At 34.1% G+C, this 15,616-nt stretch overlaps 1 protein-coding gene across 3 annotated transcripts in view; it reads right to left on the bottom strand.

The window, feature by feature from the left end:
- CHD1 (chromodomain helicase DNA binding protein 1) overlaps positions 1–15,616 on the bottom strand; it is a 77,011-nt gene that overhangs the window by 33,449 nt on the left and 27,946 nt on the right. For all 3 annotated transcript variants that reach the window (XM_060635300.3, XM_060635303.3, XM_060635302.3), the window contains 13 exons: positions 14,991–15,055; positions 11,931–12,080; positions 11,533–11,801; positions 9,619–9,844; positions 9,066–9,166; positions 8,662–8,840; positions 7,652–7,779; positions 6,671–6,887; positions 5,892–5,981; positions 4,656–4,846; positions 3,752–3,940; positions 1,838–2,000; positions 614–766 (listed from right to left, as the gene is read on the bottom strand). In XM_060635300.3, the coding sequence (XP_060491283.1) occupies positions 614–766; positions 1,838–2,000; positions 3,752–3,940; positions 4,656–4,846; positions 5,892–5,981; positions 6,671–6,887; positions 7,652–7,779; positions 8,662–8,840; positions 9,066–9,166; positions 9,619–9,844; positions 11,533–11,801; positions 11,931–12,080; positions 14,991–15,055 (2,121 nt within the window). The remainder of the gene's footprint in view (positions 1–613; positions 767–1,837; positions 2,001–3,751; positions 3,941–4,655; positions 4,847–5,891; positions 5,982–6,670; positions 6,888–7,651; positions 7,780–8,661; positions 8,841–9,065; positions 9,167–9,618; positions 9,845–11,532; positions 11,802–11,930; positions 12,081–14,990; positions 15,056–15,616) is intronic.

Raw genomic sequence — 15,616 nt, 5'->3', positions numbered from 1 at the left:
AGCTTTTTTTTTGCGTCTCGCATCCATGAAATACACCCAGATCAACACTAAACCATCCTGCACACCTAGAAAACTGATTTAAGGATTAACACAACAATCTGCACAACCTAAACTACAGAACTCAGCAGGTACACGGCACGGAGAGGTGAACTGGGGGGGGGCGGGGAGAAGCTGCAGAGGGCAGGGAGCTGTTTTTGCTTGCAGAGAAAGGAGGGAGACGGGGGTCGGGGGGGTGAGCACAGGAAAAAGCACACCCTCCCCTTCACTGCAAAAGAATCTGCAGCAGTCCTGGTAACATTCACAAAGGCTGCTCTCTCTCCCTTCCTCAAAATAAAGCCTAATTCATAAGGCTGCCCATTTACATTTGAGCATAGAAGAGAAATACAAAATTAAAATAAAGACTAGAGAATAGAAAAATTACTTTGCTGCTAAATATAAGGTCAAGAAGAAAAAAGGGAATAATGACAAATAGAAATGTTTAAAACAGAGATATATTATCTTGAAAATACAGTTTATTAAAAAATCTATACTTCATTTACACAAGAATTTCACAGGTAATTTTGTAAAGATCCGATGAAATTTGTCAACAAAAAGGAAAAAATGAAATGCTTACTTGAAAGGGGAATTGACGGTATTTCAAATATTCTGCAAGTATGTCTAACATCCGCACCATTTGAGAAAAAATAAGAACTCTATTGCCTCGTTCTCTTAGGCGAATTAACAGTTTGTCAAGAAGAATCAATTTTCCGCTACTACGGATTAAGTGCTAGGAAACAATAAATTACAATGGTTAGAGCATGTGAGCATGTGCAAAGAATCAACCAAATGAAACAAATGCCCCACTTAAAACTTTAGCTTCTTTAATTATTGAAAATTGAGATTTTGTATTTTTATAATGTTGAAAAAGTTTATTTTTCAGTTTCCAAAATTTTCTAGAACCTTTTCTAGGATCATTTTTATCTACGATTTAAGCTAAAATTTTCCTTGCCATTTAGCACCTAGGTTTTCACTGTGTTTTGGGGAAAGGGGGGGCGTTTCACTATATTTGCTAGTTATTACACTACTTCTCCAAAAATCTCAGCTGAAAAACAATACATTGAAAGCAGCAGCAACTAAACAGCTGAAGGTTAAAAGAAAACAGATTTTAACTTATATGTATCAGCCACTGAACCTAGCTCTTTTAAAGCACTACTGTGGTTGAATGGCAATTGTGGCCCTCTTCACACCTCATCTGTCTACCAGAAGCAATAGGAAGTGTAAACTCTAAGCTCAAGATGCCTTTCTTAAGACTATCATTTGGGGTGCCTGGGTGGTTCAACGGGTTAAGCATCCGACTTCAGCTGGGGTCATGATCTTGTGGTCCGTGGGTTCAAGCCCCAGGTCAGGCTCTGTGCCGAGAGCTCAGAGCCTGGAGCCTGCTTGAGATTCTGTGTCTCCCTCTTTCCCTGCCCTTCCCACACTCGTGCGGTGTCTTTCTCGCTCAAAAATAAAGAAACATTAAAATATATATATATTTATTAAAAAACTTTCATTTGCCATATCACAAATTCAGCATCATAATGTGAATTTTTGTCATTTAAGAATATACTAAGGGATTTCTACTGGATAACTCTTGGTAGTCCATACAAATCCATTTTTAGAAAAATGATCAAAATAATTGTATAAATTATAATTCTGAAGGCTTTTTTAATAAAGACAAAGAAAATAACACCATTATTTAATATACCATAACCAAAGAAAACTTCTAACCAATATATTAAAGCATCATGCCATTTTCAGTTATAACTGAAATAAACATTTCTAGAATTTTGCTTTACTACAAAGTAAAAATCCTTACTTGTAAGGCCTCCTGTTTATTATAGAATTCATTATTATCTGGTGGTTTAATGAGGTAGCAATGGTTACAACATTTCTTTAGCTCCATCATAATGTTCAAAAAGCCTGAGGTACTGCCCTTGGAACCTTTGCTGAGGGCTTTGTAATTCCTAGTTAATATCCATCTGTTTAAAGAAAAAAAATACCATGAAAATGATGGTTAGCAGAACAATTACCAGGATGAATTCTAAAACCATAAAAAAAAAAAAAAAATCAAGCACCAAAGCAAAACTGTACCATTATGAAGTTCACAACTGGATATACTATGGTCCAAACATCGTTCAGAAGACTCGTGAACTTTGTTCGTAAGACTGAGAATCCGATCAATATACAGTAAAGGCTTAATGTAACATAGTGAGTATAGTGTATTAATCCCTTTCCCCCCATAGTTACTTCAAAATGGTTAACTATCGGGGCACCTGGGTGGCTCAGTGAAGCGTCTGACTTCAGCTCAGGTCATGACCTCATGGTTCGTGAGTTCAAGCCCCGCATCGGGCTCTGTACTGACAGCTCAGAGCCTGGAGCCTGTTTGACACTGTCTCCTTCTCTCTTTGCCCTTCCCCCACTCACGCTCTGTCCCCCTCTCTCTCTCTCAAAAATAAACATTAAAAAAAATTTTTTTTAATGGTTAACTATTATCTATATTAACCTTCCAACAAATCTTAGTATATTAGGCAACCAATACGTAGACTTATAAAAAAACCTCATGAGCATACCTGGTTTAACCACAATGCCTTCTCTAAATTACAGTTAACACACTACAATTACAACTTGTAGAAAAATTATAGGTAGATTTTATTACTCCAAACTATTTATATAACTATGTAACATTTCCTCTCATTATGATGTACTTTGTCTTCTACCACCTTTTATTTTCTTCATTTTTATAAGGTTAGTCTTTGAAGGAACTTGGAATAATTTATCTCTGATTCGCCTCAACATGATAGGAAATGGGAATGTCTAGAGATAAAATAAGACTGGCTATCTGAATTGAAAACAAAGCTGAGTGTTGGGGGTTTATTATGTCATCCTCTTTTTGTATATGCTTGAGATTTTCCATAATACAAACCTAAAATTCATGCAATGAATGTGTTTTTTTTATGTATGGCACTTACAGTTTTATCATAAATTTCTGAAAATCCAAACGCAGGTAGCCATGGATTTTATGCAATTAAATGTTTAAACAGATATTAGGATAAATATTCTCTTTTTGATTCTTTGAAACATTATGTATAGTTCTGACATACATAATTTTTCTTTAATGTTTATTTTTGAGAACGAGAGACAGAGCATGAGCAAGGGGAGGGGCAGAGAATCTGAAGCTGGCTCCAGGCTCCCAGCTGTCAGCACAAAGCCTGACGTGGGGCTCAAACTCACAAACTGAGAGTTCATGACCTGAGCCAGAGTCGGATGCTTAACTGAGCCATCCAGGTGCTCCGACATATATAATTTATCTAAAGTGCAATCAATATTCTTCCACATGGGGGAAAAAAGAGGGTGTGTCCTAAAACTTTCTTTTTCTGGCCTCTACCTCTGTCAATTATGTAACTATCATAATTATATAATAATGCCTTAGTATCACTAACACTTAAGTAGTCAATATTAACTAATATTTAACAAACCCTATGTATGTTAAAAGAGCATAAAGTAGACAAATGCAATTAATGATGATTTAATTAATCTTAGGTTACCTGTTATCTTGGACAAGTTGATCTCTCTTTGCTTCAATATGTCATAATATAAACCTATTTTAATATTCAAGAATTGTTATTGCTCTAAGACCCTACTGGGAGGAGAAACAGCACCTCCATGAGACAAGGATAGGGCGATTATTTAGAATTAAAGGTCCAGAACATGTGCTCTGTTTACAGCTTACTTGTAATACTGTTTCTGTAAAGCACTCATTTCCATTCTTAAAATCTGCTCAACCTTGGCAGGAAGAGATTTTTCCACATCTTTTTTAACTCTGCGTAACAGAAATGGTTCAAGCTCCTTGTGGAGGCTTGCATAACCATATTCTCTGCCTTTTCCATGTTCTTCTTCAAAATCTTCCCAGGAAGAAAACCTTAAAAATTTAAGAAAATGGAAAAATCACTGAAAAAGTCATACTACATATGAAAATTTTCAGGGTAGTCACATATAAGCAAAATATAGACTTTCAGGAAAAGACTAGCTAACATTAGTCACTTCTAAGGACTATCCTTCCCAAGAAATCCATCTTATATCTACATAAAGGTGAAAAATAGGTTATTTTATGAAAATTAGGATTCTCCTGGAGTTAAAGATATTAAATAAAATATTTTCAAGTACAGAATTGTCACTAAAATATTTCTCAAAGAATATATTAAAGTTCTGAATCTATGAAAGAGAGCAATTTTGTGATCTTAGACAAGTTATTTATCCTTAGTTAGTCTAGTTTTCCCCATTTAGAAAAAGGGATTACCAGTACCTTATTACTGTTGTTATTGTTAATATTAAGTACTAAGAATGATACTGTTTGTTTTTCAAGCAAAGTATATTTTGAACATGGGCAGAATCAACTGTTGTAATTTATTACACATGACTCAAGCTTATTTATTTACAAATTTGAAAAGTTAAAATATTATTAGAAATGTGAAATGCTGCATCGCCCCCCTTTTTTCTTCCTTCTTAAAAATCTGTAATCTAATGTTCAAGGACAATTAATACTTCTTACAGACCTTATTACCTATACTAATATTTTCTTGCTAAGCTTAACATTCAAAACTAACATTAAAATTGCATATCCTAACTTATCTTACTTTTCTGGCATAATGAAATGTAGCAAAGACCACAGCTCTTTAAGGGAGTTCTGTAGAGGAGTTCCAGTAATAAGGAGACGGTGATTGGATTTAAAGTCTATTAAAGTTTTATACAGAAGAGAGTCATCATTCTTTAATCGATGTGCTTCATCTACACCTATAAACGCCCAATTCAGACCTCCAAGGAATGCCTTAAAATGAACAGAAGAACACAGTTAATGTTTTAAGAGAAAAGTGAAATTCAAATTATTAAACTGAGGCAAATTAAAATTGAGAACATGCTTTTGTCTTGTTTTCAGATAAAAACTACGTATTATTTCAAGATTTATTGGAATCTTCAAATCAAGTAACTCAACATGCAAAATACAGTTCCCTCCATGACTAATTCACCCACTGGAAAACAGAGCATAATAGCATACACATTCTAAAAAAAAAAGAGAGAGAGAAAAAATTTAAAAAATTAAATGATAACTATCATTTAAAACAGTTAAACATTTTTACAAAAGATTTTTAGCCGAAGGGCAGCAGAAGCTTCTATTAGTGTCAATTTGGAGAAAGTAAGATATAAATTTGGAAGTGTCTTTACTCCAAGTGTAGGAATAATTCACTGTATAACCTTTAAACACTGTGGATCTGTGTATATTAATATGGGTCTCTGACTTAAAACAGAGACAGGCCAGATTCTACTATTTACTGGTTGCATGATCCAAGAGACAAGCTCAATAACCACTTTGAGACATGATTTTTCTTTCCAATAAAGTAGAGATGACAGCAGGATCTTATATAATAGATTAGAATTACTTGACATATTAACTATAAACAATTAAATAAGACAACATCTATTATGCATTTAGTACAATGCTTCATCCATGGGTAGCTTAATCCTTTTAGGTATTCTCCTCCTCTTTCAAAGATCTTACAAATCAAAGCACTATGCCAAACTCGTTGCATATATAAGTCAGCAGTTGGCAAACTTTTCCTGTAAAGACTCACATGAAGTATTTTAGCTTGTGCAGACAAATGTGTGGTGACCTGTGCTGCATATTCTTTGGTTTTTACACCCACTAAAAATGTAAACAATATTCTTAATTCAAAGGTCATAAAAAATAAACCAGATCTGACCCACAGGATGCAGTCTGCTGACCCATGATTTAAGTTATCTTCTCATCCTATCCACAACACATGGTAAAGGAAAAATGGATATACACCAAACAGAAAACCATAGGTAATACATACCTTATCCTTCAATAAAATTTCATAAGTTGTTAAAAGTATATTAAATTTTAACCGTTTGGTCTGGGGATGCATCCATTCATGAGTTCTTATCTATCAATAAATTTTAAAGATAATTTTAAGATAATCATTATGAAAAGTATACTTGTACTTGAATATCTAAAATAAAATCTGTTCAAAATACACACAAAAAATGTATGTTTATGTAATAAAATCATTTTAATTATTTTATTTAGATTTTCGTTAAAAATCATTTTATTCTTAACAATGCCTAACAAGCTGCACTAATCTTACTTATAAATAAAATGTAAATGCCACAGCATATCAGAACCTACAAAAAATAGCAGATATATTTTTCTTACACATTTTCCACTAAAGGAAGTTCTCATTTAACAAAACATAAGTGATTAATGCATTTAATAACATGGCATTTATGGATGAAATGATATTCAGGTTTGCTTCACAATATCTGGGAGGAAACAAAACTGGCAATGCATTAAAAAACTGTGAAGCTGGAGATGAGTAACATGGAGGTTTATTATACTCTTCTGTCTGCTTTCATGTGTATCTGAAATTTTCCATAACAAATTAGGAGAAAAAATTATTACATAAAGTAACATCCAACTGAAAATTGACTTTTAGTATTCAGCCAATTAAACACATATTGAGCACTTACTTGTGGCAAGTTTTACTCTAAAAATTAAGACTACAAAGACACATACAATACCTATCCTGAAAGACAAGTATATCTAGATTTCTATATTTGTGGAGAAACAACTTACCATATTTCTGCTGTTAATGTCACCTAAATAGACCACAGCATTCATCTGAGAAGCCCATGTTTGAATTTCCCTTTGCCAGGAAGTAAGAGTGGAGAGTGGTACTACTAACAGAAAAGGTCCATATAATTGATGCTCATGAAACAAATAGTTGAGAAATGAGATCGTCTGTATTGTTTTTCCAAGGCCCATTTCATCAGCAAGTATGCAACTATTTCCTCTACAAAGTAAAAACAAAAATTACGTATGCAATAAAGATTCAAATTTGTAAAGAAACTTTTTTTCATAACCTATGTACAAATTTATATGAACAGTTAAAATAAGTCTGACAGGTATACAAACAATATACCACTTTTATTACCTATAAATAATAAATGTAAATAAAGGCCTTTGTAATAGTTTAAGTGGACAAAGTTTACCATTTTAGTACAAAAGAAGCTTAAAGATTAACGTATTATTTTTAATCAGTTATGCAGCCAAGAACACAATCTACAAGTGATAGAGTCCAGACATATTAAATAAGTAAAAAAATTAGCAGAAAGAAAATATACAGCAGGATAAACTATAGCTACAGTAAAATTTAAATACAAAAAATCTGCACCCTAGGGTTACCTATATTGCCAAGAATAGAACAAGAAACACAGGGCAGGGCCGGGGTGGGGGTGGGGGTGGGGGGCAGGGGAAGAGGCCTAAATATTAGAAATAACTGGAAGAGAAAGAGTCCAGGACTGTGGGATAGAAATATATATATGTATGCTGATTTTAAGTTCAATATGGAGTACTGCAGCAAACAGGTTAAACCTCAAACTCCACTGGATCTTCTTCTTAGTATATAATAAGCATTATTTATATACTAAGGAAATTTGAAAACCTGCATATAAAAACCAGTCTTTACCCTTCATGTTGGTGGAAATCTTTTCCAAATCCTCTACTTGTAAAATTCGTATGCTCTCAAATTAAACAGATAATTCAAAATATACTTACTTGCACCAAGAATGAGCAAGCCAATTTAAACCATTCAGTTGATAATCTCTTAATTCTAAACTCTCATGTCCTCCAATGTAGGATGGCTGCTTCTTTAGGGCTACAAATCTTGGCCTTTGTTTTAATACCTTTAGTAGAAATAAATGTTAATAAGAACCATTAAATGTGGGAAATTATTTTAAGACATGAAAATCTCAGCTTTTACCATAAATTTTGACATTTCATCTCAAATCATCAAAATCAGAAATTCCATGACTCAAGATGTTATCTCAGGATTCATCGAAAGACAGTTTTCTATTACTATAACAAAGTATAGTGAAATATTTTGCCCTTTTTGGACAAAAAATGATAGAAATAAGTTCTGGCTGAAATACCTGGGGTCTCACATAGTTCACAAACAAAACCTATGTTAAATTCATTCAATTAACTGCTGCTGCAGCCCTGACCCAGAAATAAACCATACAACTGGCTTAAATTTCTGATTTCTTAATTACCATTATCAACTTAATTCAATCTTGTAATAAGAAAACAAGTTTTACTAGTATACAGATCCTCAAAACTATTGCTAATAATCACTTTAAGTATAAACATCCTATATTAAAGCAAGGTAATCTTAGGTACTAACTTTTTTCCTATGGGTACATCCTTCTTTTTCTTTCCTACCTTCAAAGAAAATACTCCCTATCTTTTAAACCAAACATACATATATATATATATACCTATTTTCCAGGAAATTTTCCTATTTGGTCTCCCCAAGCCACTCTTCACAACACCACCACCAATTTATCATCTTACTGATGTAGTTTCACTCACCAGGGCGAAAAGACAGTGCCACATCTAAGACCACATATTACAGGAACACCATTTCCTGTAAGACCTACCAACCAAGCAGTTCTCTCTCTCTCAGCCTATCTGAAATCAGGCAGGATCAATTCTTTATTTGAGCTTGTAATATTTTTATGATGCATATATACTATTCTCAACAATTACAAATTTCAAACAATACTCACTTTGCAATCTTTAAAAGGAGTGGTTTTTGATTGATTCCTGCTAAAATACTCATCTATGCATGCTTGAAACTTTTTGGAAATTAGGGCTCCATCCTCCCAGCTGCACTCTGAGTATGGAAGGCCCTGCCATTTGCAATAATAATCGGGATAACCAGCTGCTGACTTCTGATTGGAATGAGCTGTGAGAAAAATCAGGTTATTTATTTATTTTTACAATGAATTTTATCCAAGGACTAATTTTTGGTAAAACAACACCACAAGCAAAAATTAGCCATCTGGTTTATACTACCCTATTACAGTAAGACTAAGCTACTGTATTTGCTGTATAAATAGTAAATTTATTTATTTTTTCTGATTTCAAGCATGGAAAGATAAAAGTTTAATTAGAATCATTTATTACTAACCAATTATTCGTTCCACTATTTGATACTGTTTGTGTAGATCATCTGTAAGTTCTTGCTGGCAATTATAATATTCCACATCTTCTGGAGAAGCATTTTTCAACCTGAAAAATTATTTTAATCCAGAATTAGACTTAAAAATCTCCTCTAAATAACCCATTCCCCCCCACACTCTCTATAGCACAAAATCTCCCATTTTGCCACTCATCTAAATATGACTCAGTTGAATAAGGAAGTAATTGAAATAGAAATAAAGTGAAGCATCATTAATTTTTAATTTTAAAAATGTGTAAGCTATATTTACATTGTATATTATATTTACATTACACGCATATATATTTACATTATATATGACACACATTCTACATGACCGTCACCAAGGAGAAATTTAGATATGGCTGTTTCTAAAAAGTTTTACCTTGAGGTGCAATACAGTAAGTCTATAAATAATTATTTTAGGTTATTACGGGATTCTTGACTATGTATTCCTTATTAACAAAACTTTAGTAATAACCTTTGAACTGCTAAAAAATTAAGTGTAATATAAAACACTTACCATCTTTTTGTCTCCTGATCTTTTTTCTTGTAATTATCCAATTTTTTCATTCCTCTAACATTCTGCTGCTTAAGGGTTTCTTCTGTCTCCCAAGTATTGTGGATATGGGACCATCCTTTCCATTTAATTAAATACTGGATCTCTCCTGGTTCCTTGTTTTTTTCAAATCCTGCATTTGGGTCACCATCTGCTTCAACTGCATAGATGGTTGTAGTAGCACCAGTAGCTGAAAAAGAAAGCACGATACATTCCATATAATTCAGTTATAAGCTTATTTCCTTCAACTCAAAAATTCAATATAAATAGAAAAATATATTCTTTTATTTTTTTATTTTATTTTGTTGATGTTTTTCTTTTAATGTTTATTAATTTTTGAGAGAGACACAGCACAAGCAAGGGAGGGGCAGAGAGGTGGACACACAGAATCTGAAGCAGGCTCCAGGCTCTAAGCTGTCAGCACAGAGCCCGACGTGGGGCTCAAACCCATGAACTGTGAGATCATGACCTGAGCCAAAGTCGGACACTTAACTGACTGAGCCACCCACATGCCTCACCATTATCTGGTGCCGAGGTCTGTAGGCCAACCAACTGAACCACCCAGGCACCCCAGTTCTCTTTTAAATAGGCAAAATATCAGGGTACAAGAATTTAAGTAAAATTGTATTACACACACATAAAAGAAACTCTGCATTTTAGAACAGAAACATCTAATTTAATCTCCTCAGTTTTAAAATTAGAAAAAACAAGGTTAAAAGTCAGTGACACACCTAAGATCATACAGCAATTTATAACAACTTATGACTGGCAGCCTGATAACTACAAATAAAATAATGAAAAATCATCTTTAAAAACTGCCATGTCCAAAATCATTATGTTGGAGATATCTGCAGCCCTCATGTTCAATGCAGCTTTATTTATAATAGCCAAGACATGGAAACAACCTAAGTATCCATCAACAGGCAAAAAGATAAAGAAAATGTGAGATACACACACACACACACACACACACACACACACACACACACACACACGATAGAATACTATTCAGCTACAAAAAAGAAGGAAATCCTGACATTTGCAACAATGTAGAACACCACTGAGGGCATTACTCCAAGTGAAATGTCAAAGACAAACACTGTATAATCTCACTTATACATGTAATTTAAAGCAAACAAAACCTCATAGAAAAAGAAATCAGAACTGTAGTTAATAGAGGCAGCGAGTGGATGTAGGTTGGGGGGGCAACCGGGGGGGGGGGGGGAGGGGATAATGATGTAGATGCATACAAACTTCCAGTTATAAGACAAATAAGTAAGTACTGGGGATATAAAGTACAACATAATGACCACAGTTAACACTGCTGTATGGTATATTTAAAAGCTGCTCAGAGAACAGATTCTAAATTATCATAACAAAATTTTTTTTCTTATTCTACCTATATGAAATGATGGATAAATGGAAACTAAACTTATTGCGGTAATCATTTTGCAATATATGTAAGTCATTATGATGTCCACCTTAAACTTATACAACGTTCTACGTCATATCTCAATAAAACTGAAAAGAAAAAAAATGCATGTCAAGATAACTGAAAATAACCTACATAAAAACATTTTGAAATAACCATTTGTAAAGTTGAAAGTACCTAAATAACACCTATTATTTAGGTATAACAGAAAAACTCTGATACATAAGTTAAAATTTTTTCTAATTACCTGCAGTAAATCAAGTAAGGTCAAGTGAGGTTAAATGGATCATTTTGTGGGGAGAAAATACTCAGGCTAAGAAAAGTATAGTTTATAACAAGTAAAACAGAAGAAAAGCCACCCTCTTGACTTTCAAAACTGAAATAACTTCAAGAAATACTTTAGTAAATCTCACTGAAATAATCAAATATGTTTTTTAAGAAAATACCTCCTTTTCTCCCAATCCGACAATCCATAAAACGTTCTATTGTTTCAAATTCCTCTTCCTCAGGTTGAGGAACATCCTCTCCACAGACTTCCAGTAGGTCATCGGAATCTGTTTTCATTTCTTCATCTTCTTTATAGCTAACATTGACAGTTGCTTGGCGACGAGAACTTCTTTTATCATTATCATAATCTTCATCATCCTCCTCCTCAGATGAATCAAGCTGTCTCTTTTTTTGTCCAAGAATTTTCTTTCCATTTTTTGCCTTAGATCTAAGGAAGACCAAGAGATAGAGGTGTTTTACAGAAACAATGGCATAAAACAAGACATGCGACACTATATACAAAAAGAGTATCTCTGTAACCAACAATTTCCAGCATGAAATTGAGAACTATACTTACCTATTTTGAGGTTTCCTGCTTTTAACTTTGTTTTTTGGCTCATAATCAGATTCTGTTTCATCACAACTGCTTTTATCTCTTTCTTCTTCAGATTCTGAATCTGAGCCAGATTGAGATGGAGATCCTGACCCAGACATTTGCCAATCTTCACTGTATACAGAATATACAAAGTATGTTTATTTATCCTTATATTGTATAGCACATTTTACCTCTTATAAAAGTACAAAAAAAATCAAATTATGTTTTAGTTAATATAAAAAAATTGCTGCTTTCATTTACACTAACATATTAAAATGTGTGTAGAATAAAAAAATGCTGGAAAATATTCTTCATACAGTTCTCCTATAACTCCAGGGTTTTGTTAATCATTTAGTTATACCTCAATGAGTGGCAAATAAGTAAATGTTATTCTGATTATCACTACGAATGAAAACATGGAAAGATAATTTAAAGAGTCAAAGGGTTTAATTTTGAAAATCCTGTATAATTATACTTGCTCTCTCATAAAAAAAAGATTCTAATCTCTTTCATTTTAATTTTCTGGAGAGTGTGATTTTTAAAAATATACACTCTGGGCGCCTGGGTGGCTTAGTTGGTTAAGCATCGGACTTCAGCTCAGGTCACGATCTCATTGTCCATGGGTCTGAGCCCCACATTGGGCTCTGCGCTGACAGTGAGGAATCTTCTTGAGATTCCCTCTCTCTCCCTCTCTCTGCCCCTTCCTCACGTACGCTCGCTGTCCCTCTCTCAAAATAAATAAGTAAACTTAAAAAAAAAACACACTCTGGAACTTATTTTTAAAGTAATACATGTTCATAAAGAAACCTAAAATATACTCAGTATAGAAAAATGTAATAAAGAAAAAAAACTAGTGCATTTTAACCAACATTCAATTATTATCTTAGCTTTATTGCTAATTTGAGTTTATACTCAGTCTATTCAATTCTAGTAAACATGTAGAGAAAAATTACTGGATGTACACATTAATATTCTGCTATAATATCAACTTCAAGTGGAAGATACACATTAAATTCTTATATATATGCCCTAACTAGTCTCACAGCTACTCTTCTACTCCACTGCTCTGTACCTCAAGCATCAATTATGACTATGCTAAGGGTTCCATAAGCAAGCACATATGATAAAATCTGGTTCATGGTAAAACTGTAACAGGGAAGTAATCCCTTTTTTATCTTGAGATCTTTTGAGAGTATGCACACTAGAAATAGCAACAAATAGGTAAAATATATGAAAATGTCTCCATATTTCTTATAATACACATTGTGACCTTTATACCTAACCAAACCTACCCATCATCCCAAATCACTAGTTTTAAAAATAGTCCTTGCCTGCACCTATGCCAAGTTTAGAAATTACTAACTCAGCGGAAGAGTTATAGAGCTGATGAGACACAGTAGTTGAAAATGTAAACTAGTAAACTTCTAGTAAACCAGTAGACAGATCTGAGGAAATTAGCCAGGATGTAACACAGCAATAAAGGGATAAAAAACAGGATACAGTAAGATTTACACAGAAGATGGATGATCCAATAGATATCTACCACAGACACAATCCAGTAAAAAAGATATATATTAAAGTAGTACCAGGGATATTTACAAAATGAGAAAATGTCCAGGGATACAATGACTGGATTTTCAGAAACTAATAAAAGATAGGAATCTTCATGTTAAAGATGTGTAACAGGAGTGAATAAAGTGGAACAAATAAATAACAAATCCAAAGGTAGATATACCAAAGTAAAACTGCAGGACAGCCAAGGAAAGTAGAAAAATAAGACACAGACAATCGAACAGTATTTTTGACAAAACAAGGGAGAAAAAAACTCAGACCAAGAGCACATGGGTTGTTTAGTCGGTTGAGTGTCTGACTCTTGATTTTGGCTCAGGTCATGATCTCATGGTTCACGGGATTGAGCCCCATGTCAGGCTCTGCATTCACAGAATGGAGCCTGCTTGGATTCTCTCTCTCCTCTCTCCCTCTCTGCCCCTTACCTGCTCATGCATGTACATACACACTCTCTCAAAATAAATAAATAAACTTAAAAACAAAAAACAAAAAAAACCCCAGACCATCTAAATAAGTGAAAATCTGAAGTACTCAAACACGTTCCAGGTCAAGATCTTGAGGAAATTATAGTGAGTCTCTAAATGAGTTCTACAGGAAAGTAAATTTCACATGCAGATTAAAAGTAAGATAGCTATTAACAAAAATTTAACAGAAATACCCACTATTCATCATCCACTGGTCCTACATTTCTATGTAGGTTTCCCAAGTTATTAATATTTTCTGATACTATGACTAGGCGGATCTCTCGAGTTTTGGTTTTTTTTGTTTTTTTTTTTTTTAAATTTTTTAACGTTTTTTATTTATTTTTGAGACAGGGAGAGACAGAGCATGAACAGGGGAGGGTCAGAGAGAGAAGACACAGAGAGGGAGACACAGAATCTGAAACAGGCTCCAGGCTCTGAGCTGTCAGCACAGAGCCCGATGCGGGGCTTGAACTCACGGACCGTGAGATCATGACCTGAGCCAAAGTCGGCCGCCCAACCGACTGAGCCACCCAGGTGCCCCTTTGGTTTTTTTTTTAATGTTTATTTATTTTTGAGACAGAGAGAGACGGAGCATGAACGGGGGAGGGGCAGAGAGAGAGGGAGACACAGAATCTGAAGCAGGCTCCAGGCTCTGAGCGGTCAGCACAGAGCCTGACGCGGCGGTTGAACTCATGGACCATGAGATCATGACCTGAGCCGAAGTTGGACGCTTAACTGACTGAGCCACCCAGGCACCCCCGGATCTCTTGAGTTTAAAAACACCCCTCTGGAGAGAGGGATCACAGACAATAAACAAGTGGCACAAAAAAATCTCAGGTCCTCACAGAAAGATAAATGTTATGGATTAATGGTTTAAGTTAACCTAATAAAATGTCATGAGCCAAGAATTTACAAAAGTCTACTTCTGGCAATAATTTTTCATAAAAGAAACACAAAATCAATAGGGTCTTCCTGATATGAAAATGATCAATTGAACAAAATAACATACTCTTTATGTTTTTTCCTTTTGACTTCATTTGATGAGTCATCAGAATCTTCACTGCTTGAAGAATCCTACAGAGAAAAAAAAAAAACCAAGGTCAGTGCTATTAATGATTAGAATTTGACCATGATATCAAATTTTTGCTTGTCATACTATTTAACATTCACTTTGCTAATAACACTAACTGTAAACCTTTTTTCCCATGTTATATTTATATCATTAGCACATAAAGTAATTAATAACATCTTTATTACAAATTTACAACAGCCACTAAAATTAAGAAAACATTACAATCCACTATCTTTAGAGACCATTATTGTTGCTTAGTATGGCCTTCAAAAGGAATTCTAATTGTTGGTATGTCAAATTTTGATTCAGTATTTTTCTTCCCCATTAGCTTTTTTTTCTTTTAATTTTTTTTTTTAAGTTTATTTATTTTTGAGAGAAAGAGAGAGACACAGAGCATGAGCAGGGGAGGGGCAGAGACAGAGACAGAGAGAGAGAGACAGACAGACAGACAGAATCTGAAGCAGGCTCCAGGCACTGAGCTGTCTGCACAGAGCATGATGCAGGGCTCAAACCCACCAGGCACAAGATCATGACCTGAACCAAAATCGGATATTTAACCGACT

The sequence above is a fragment of the Panthera onca genome, chromosome A1, assembly GCF_046562875.1.
Source record: "Panthera onca isolate mPanOnc1 chromosome A1, mPanOnc1 haplotype 2, whole genome shotgun sequence".
Lineage (NCBI taxonomy): Eukaryota > Metazoa > Chordata > Mammalia > Carnivora > Felidae > Panthera > Panthera onca.
Note: the sequence above shows the minus strand (reverse complement) of the source record. Positions and strands in the feature narration are given on the sequence as shown.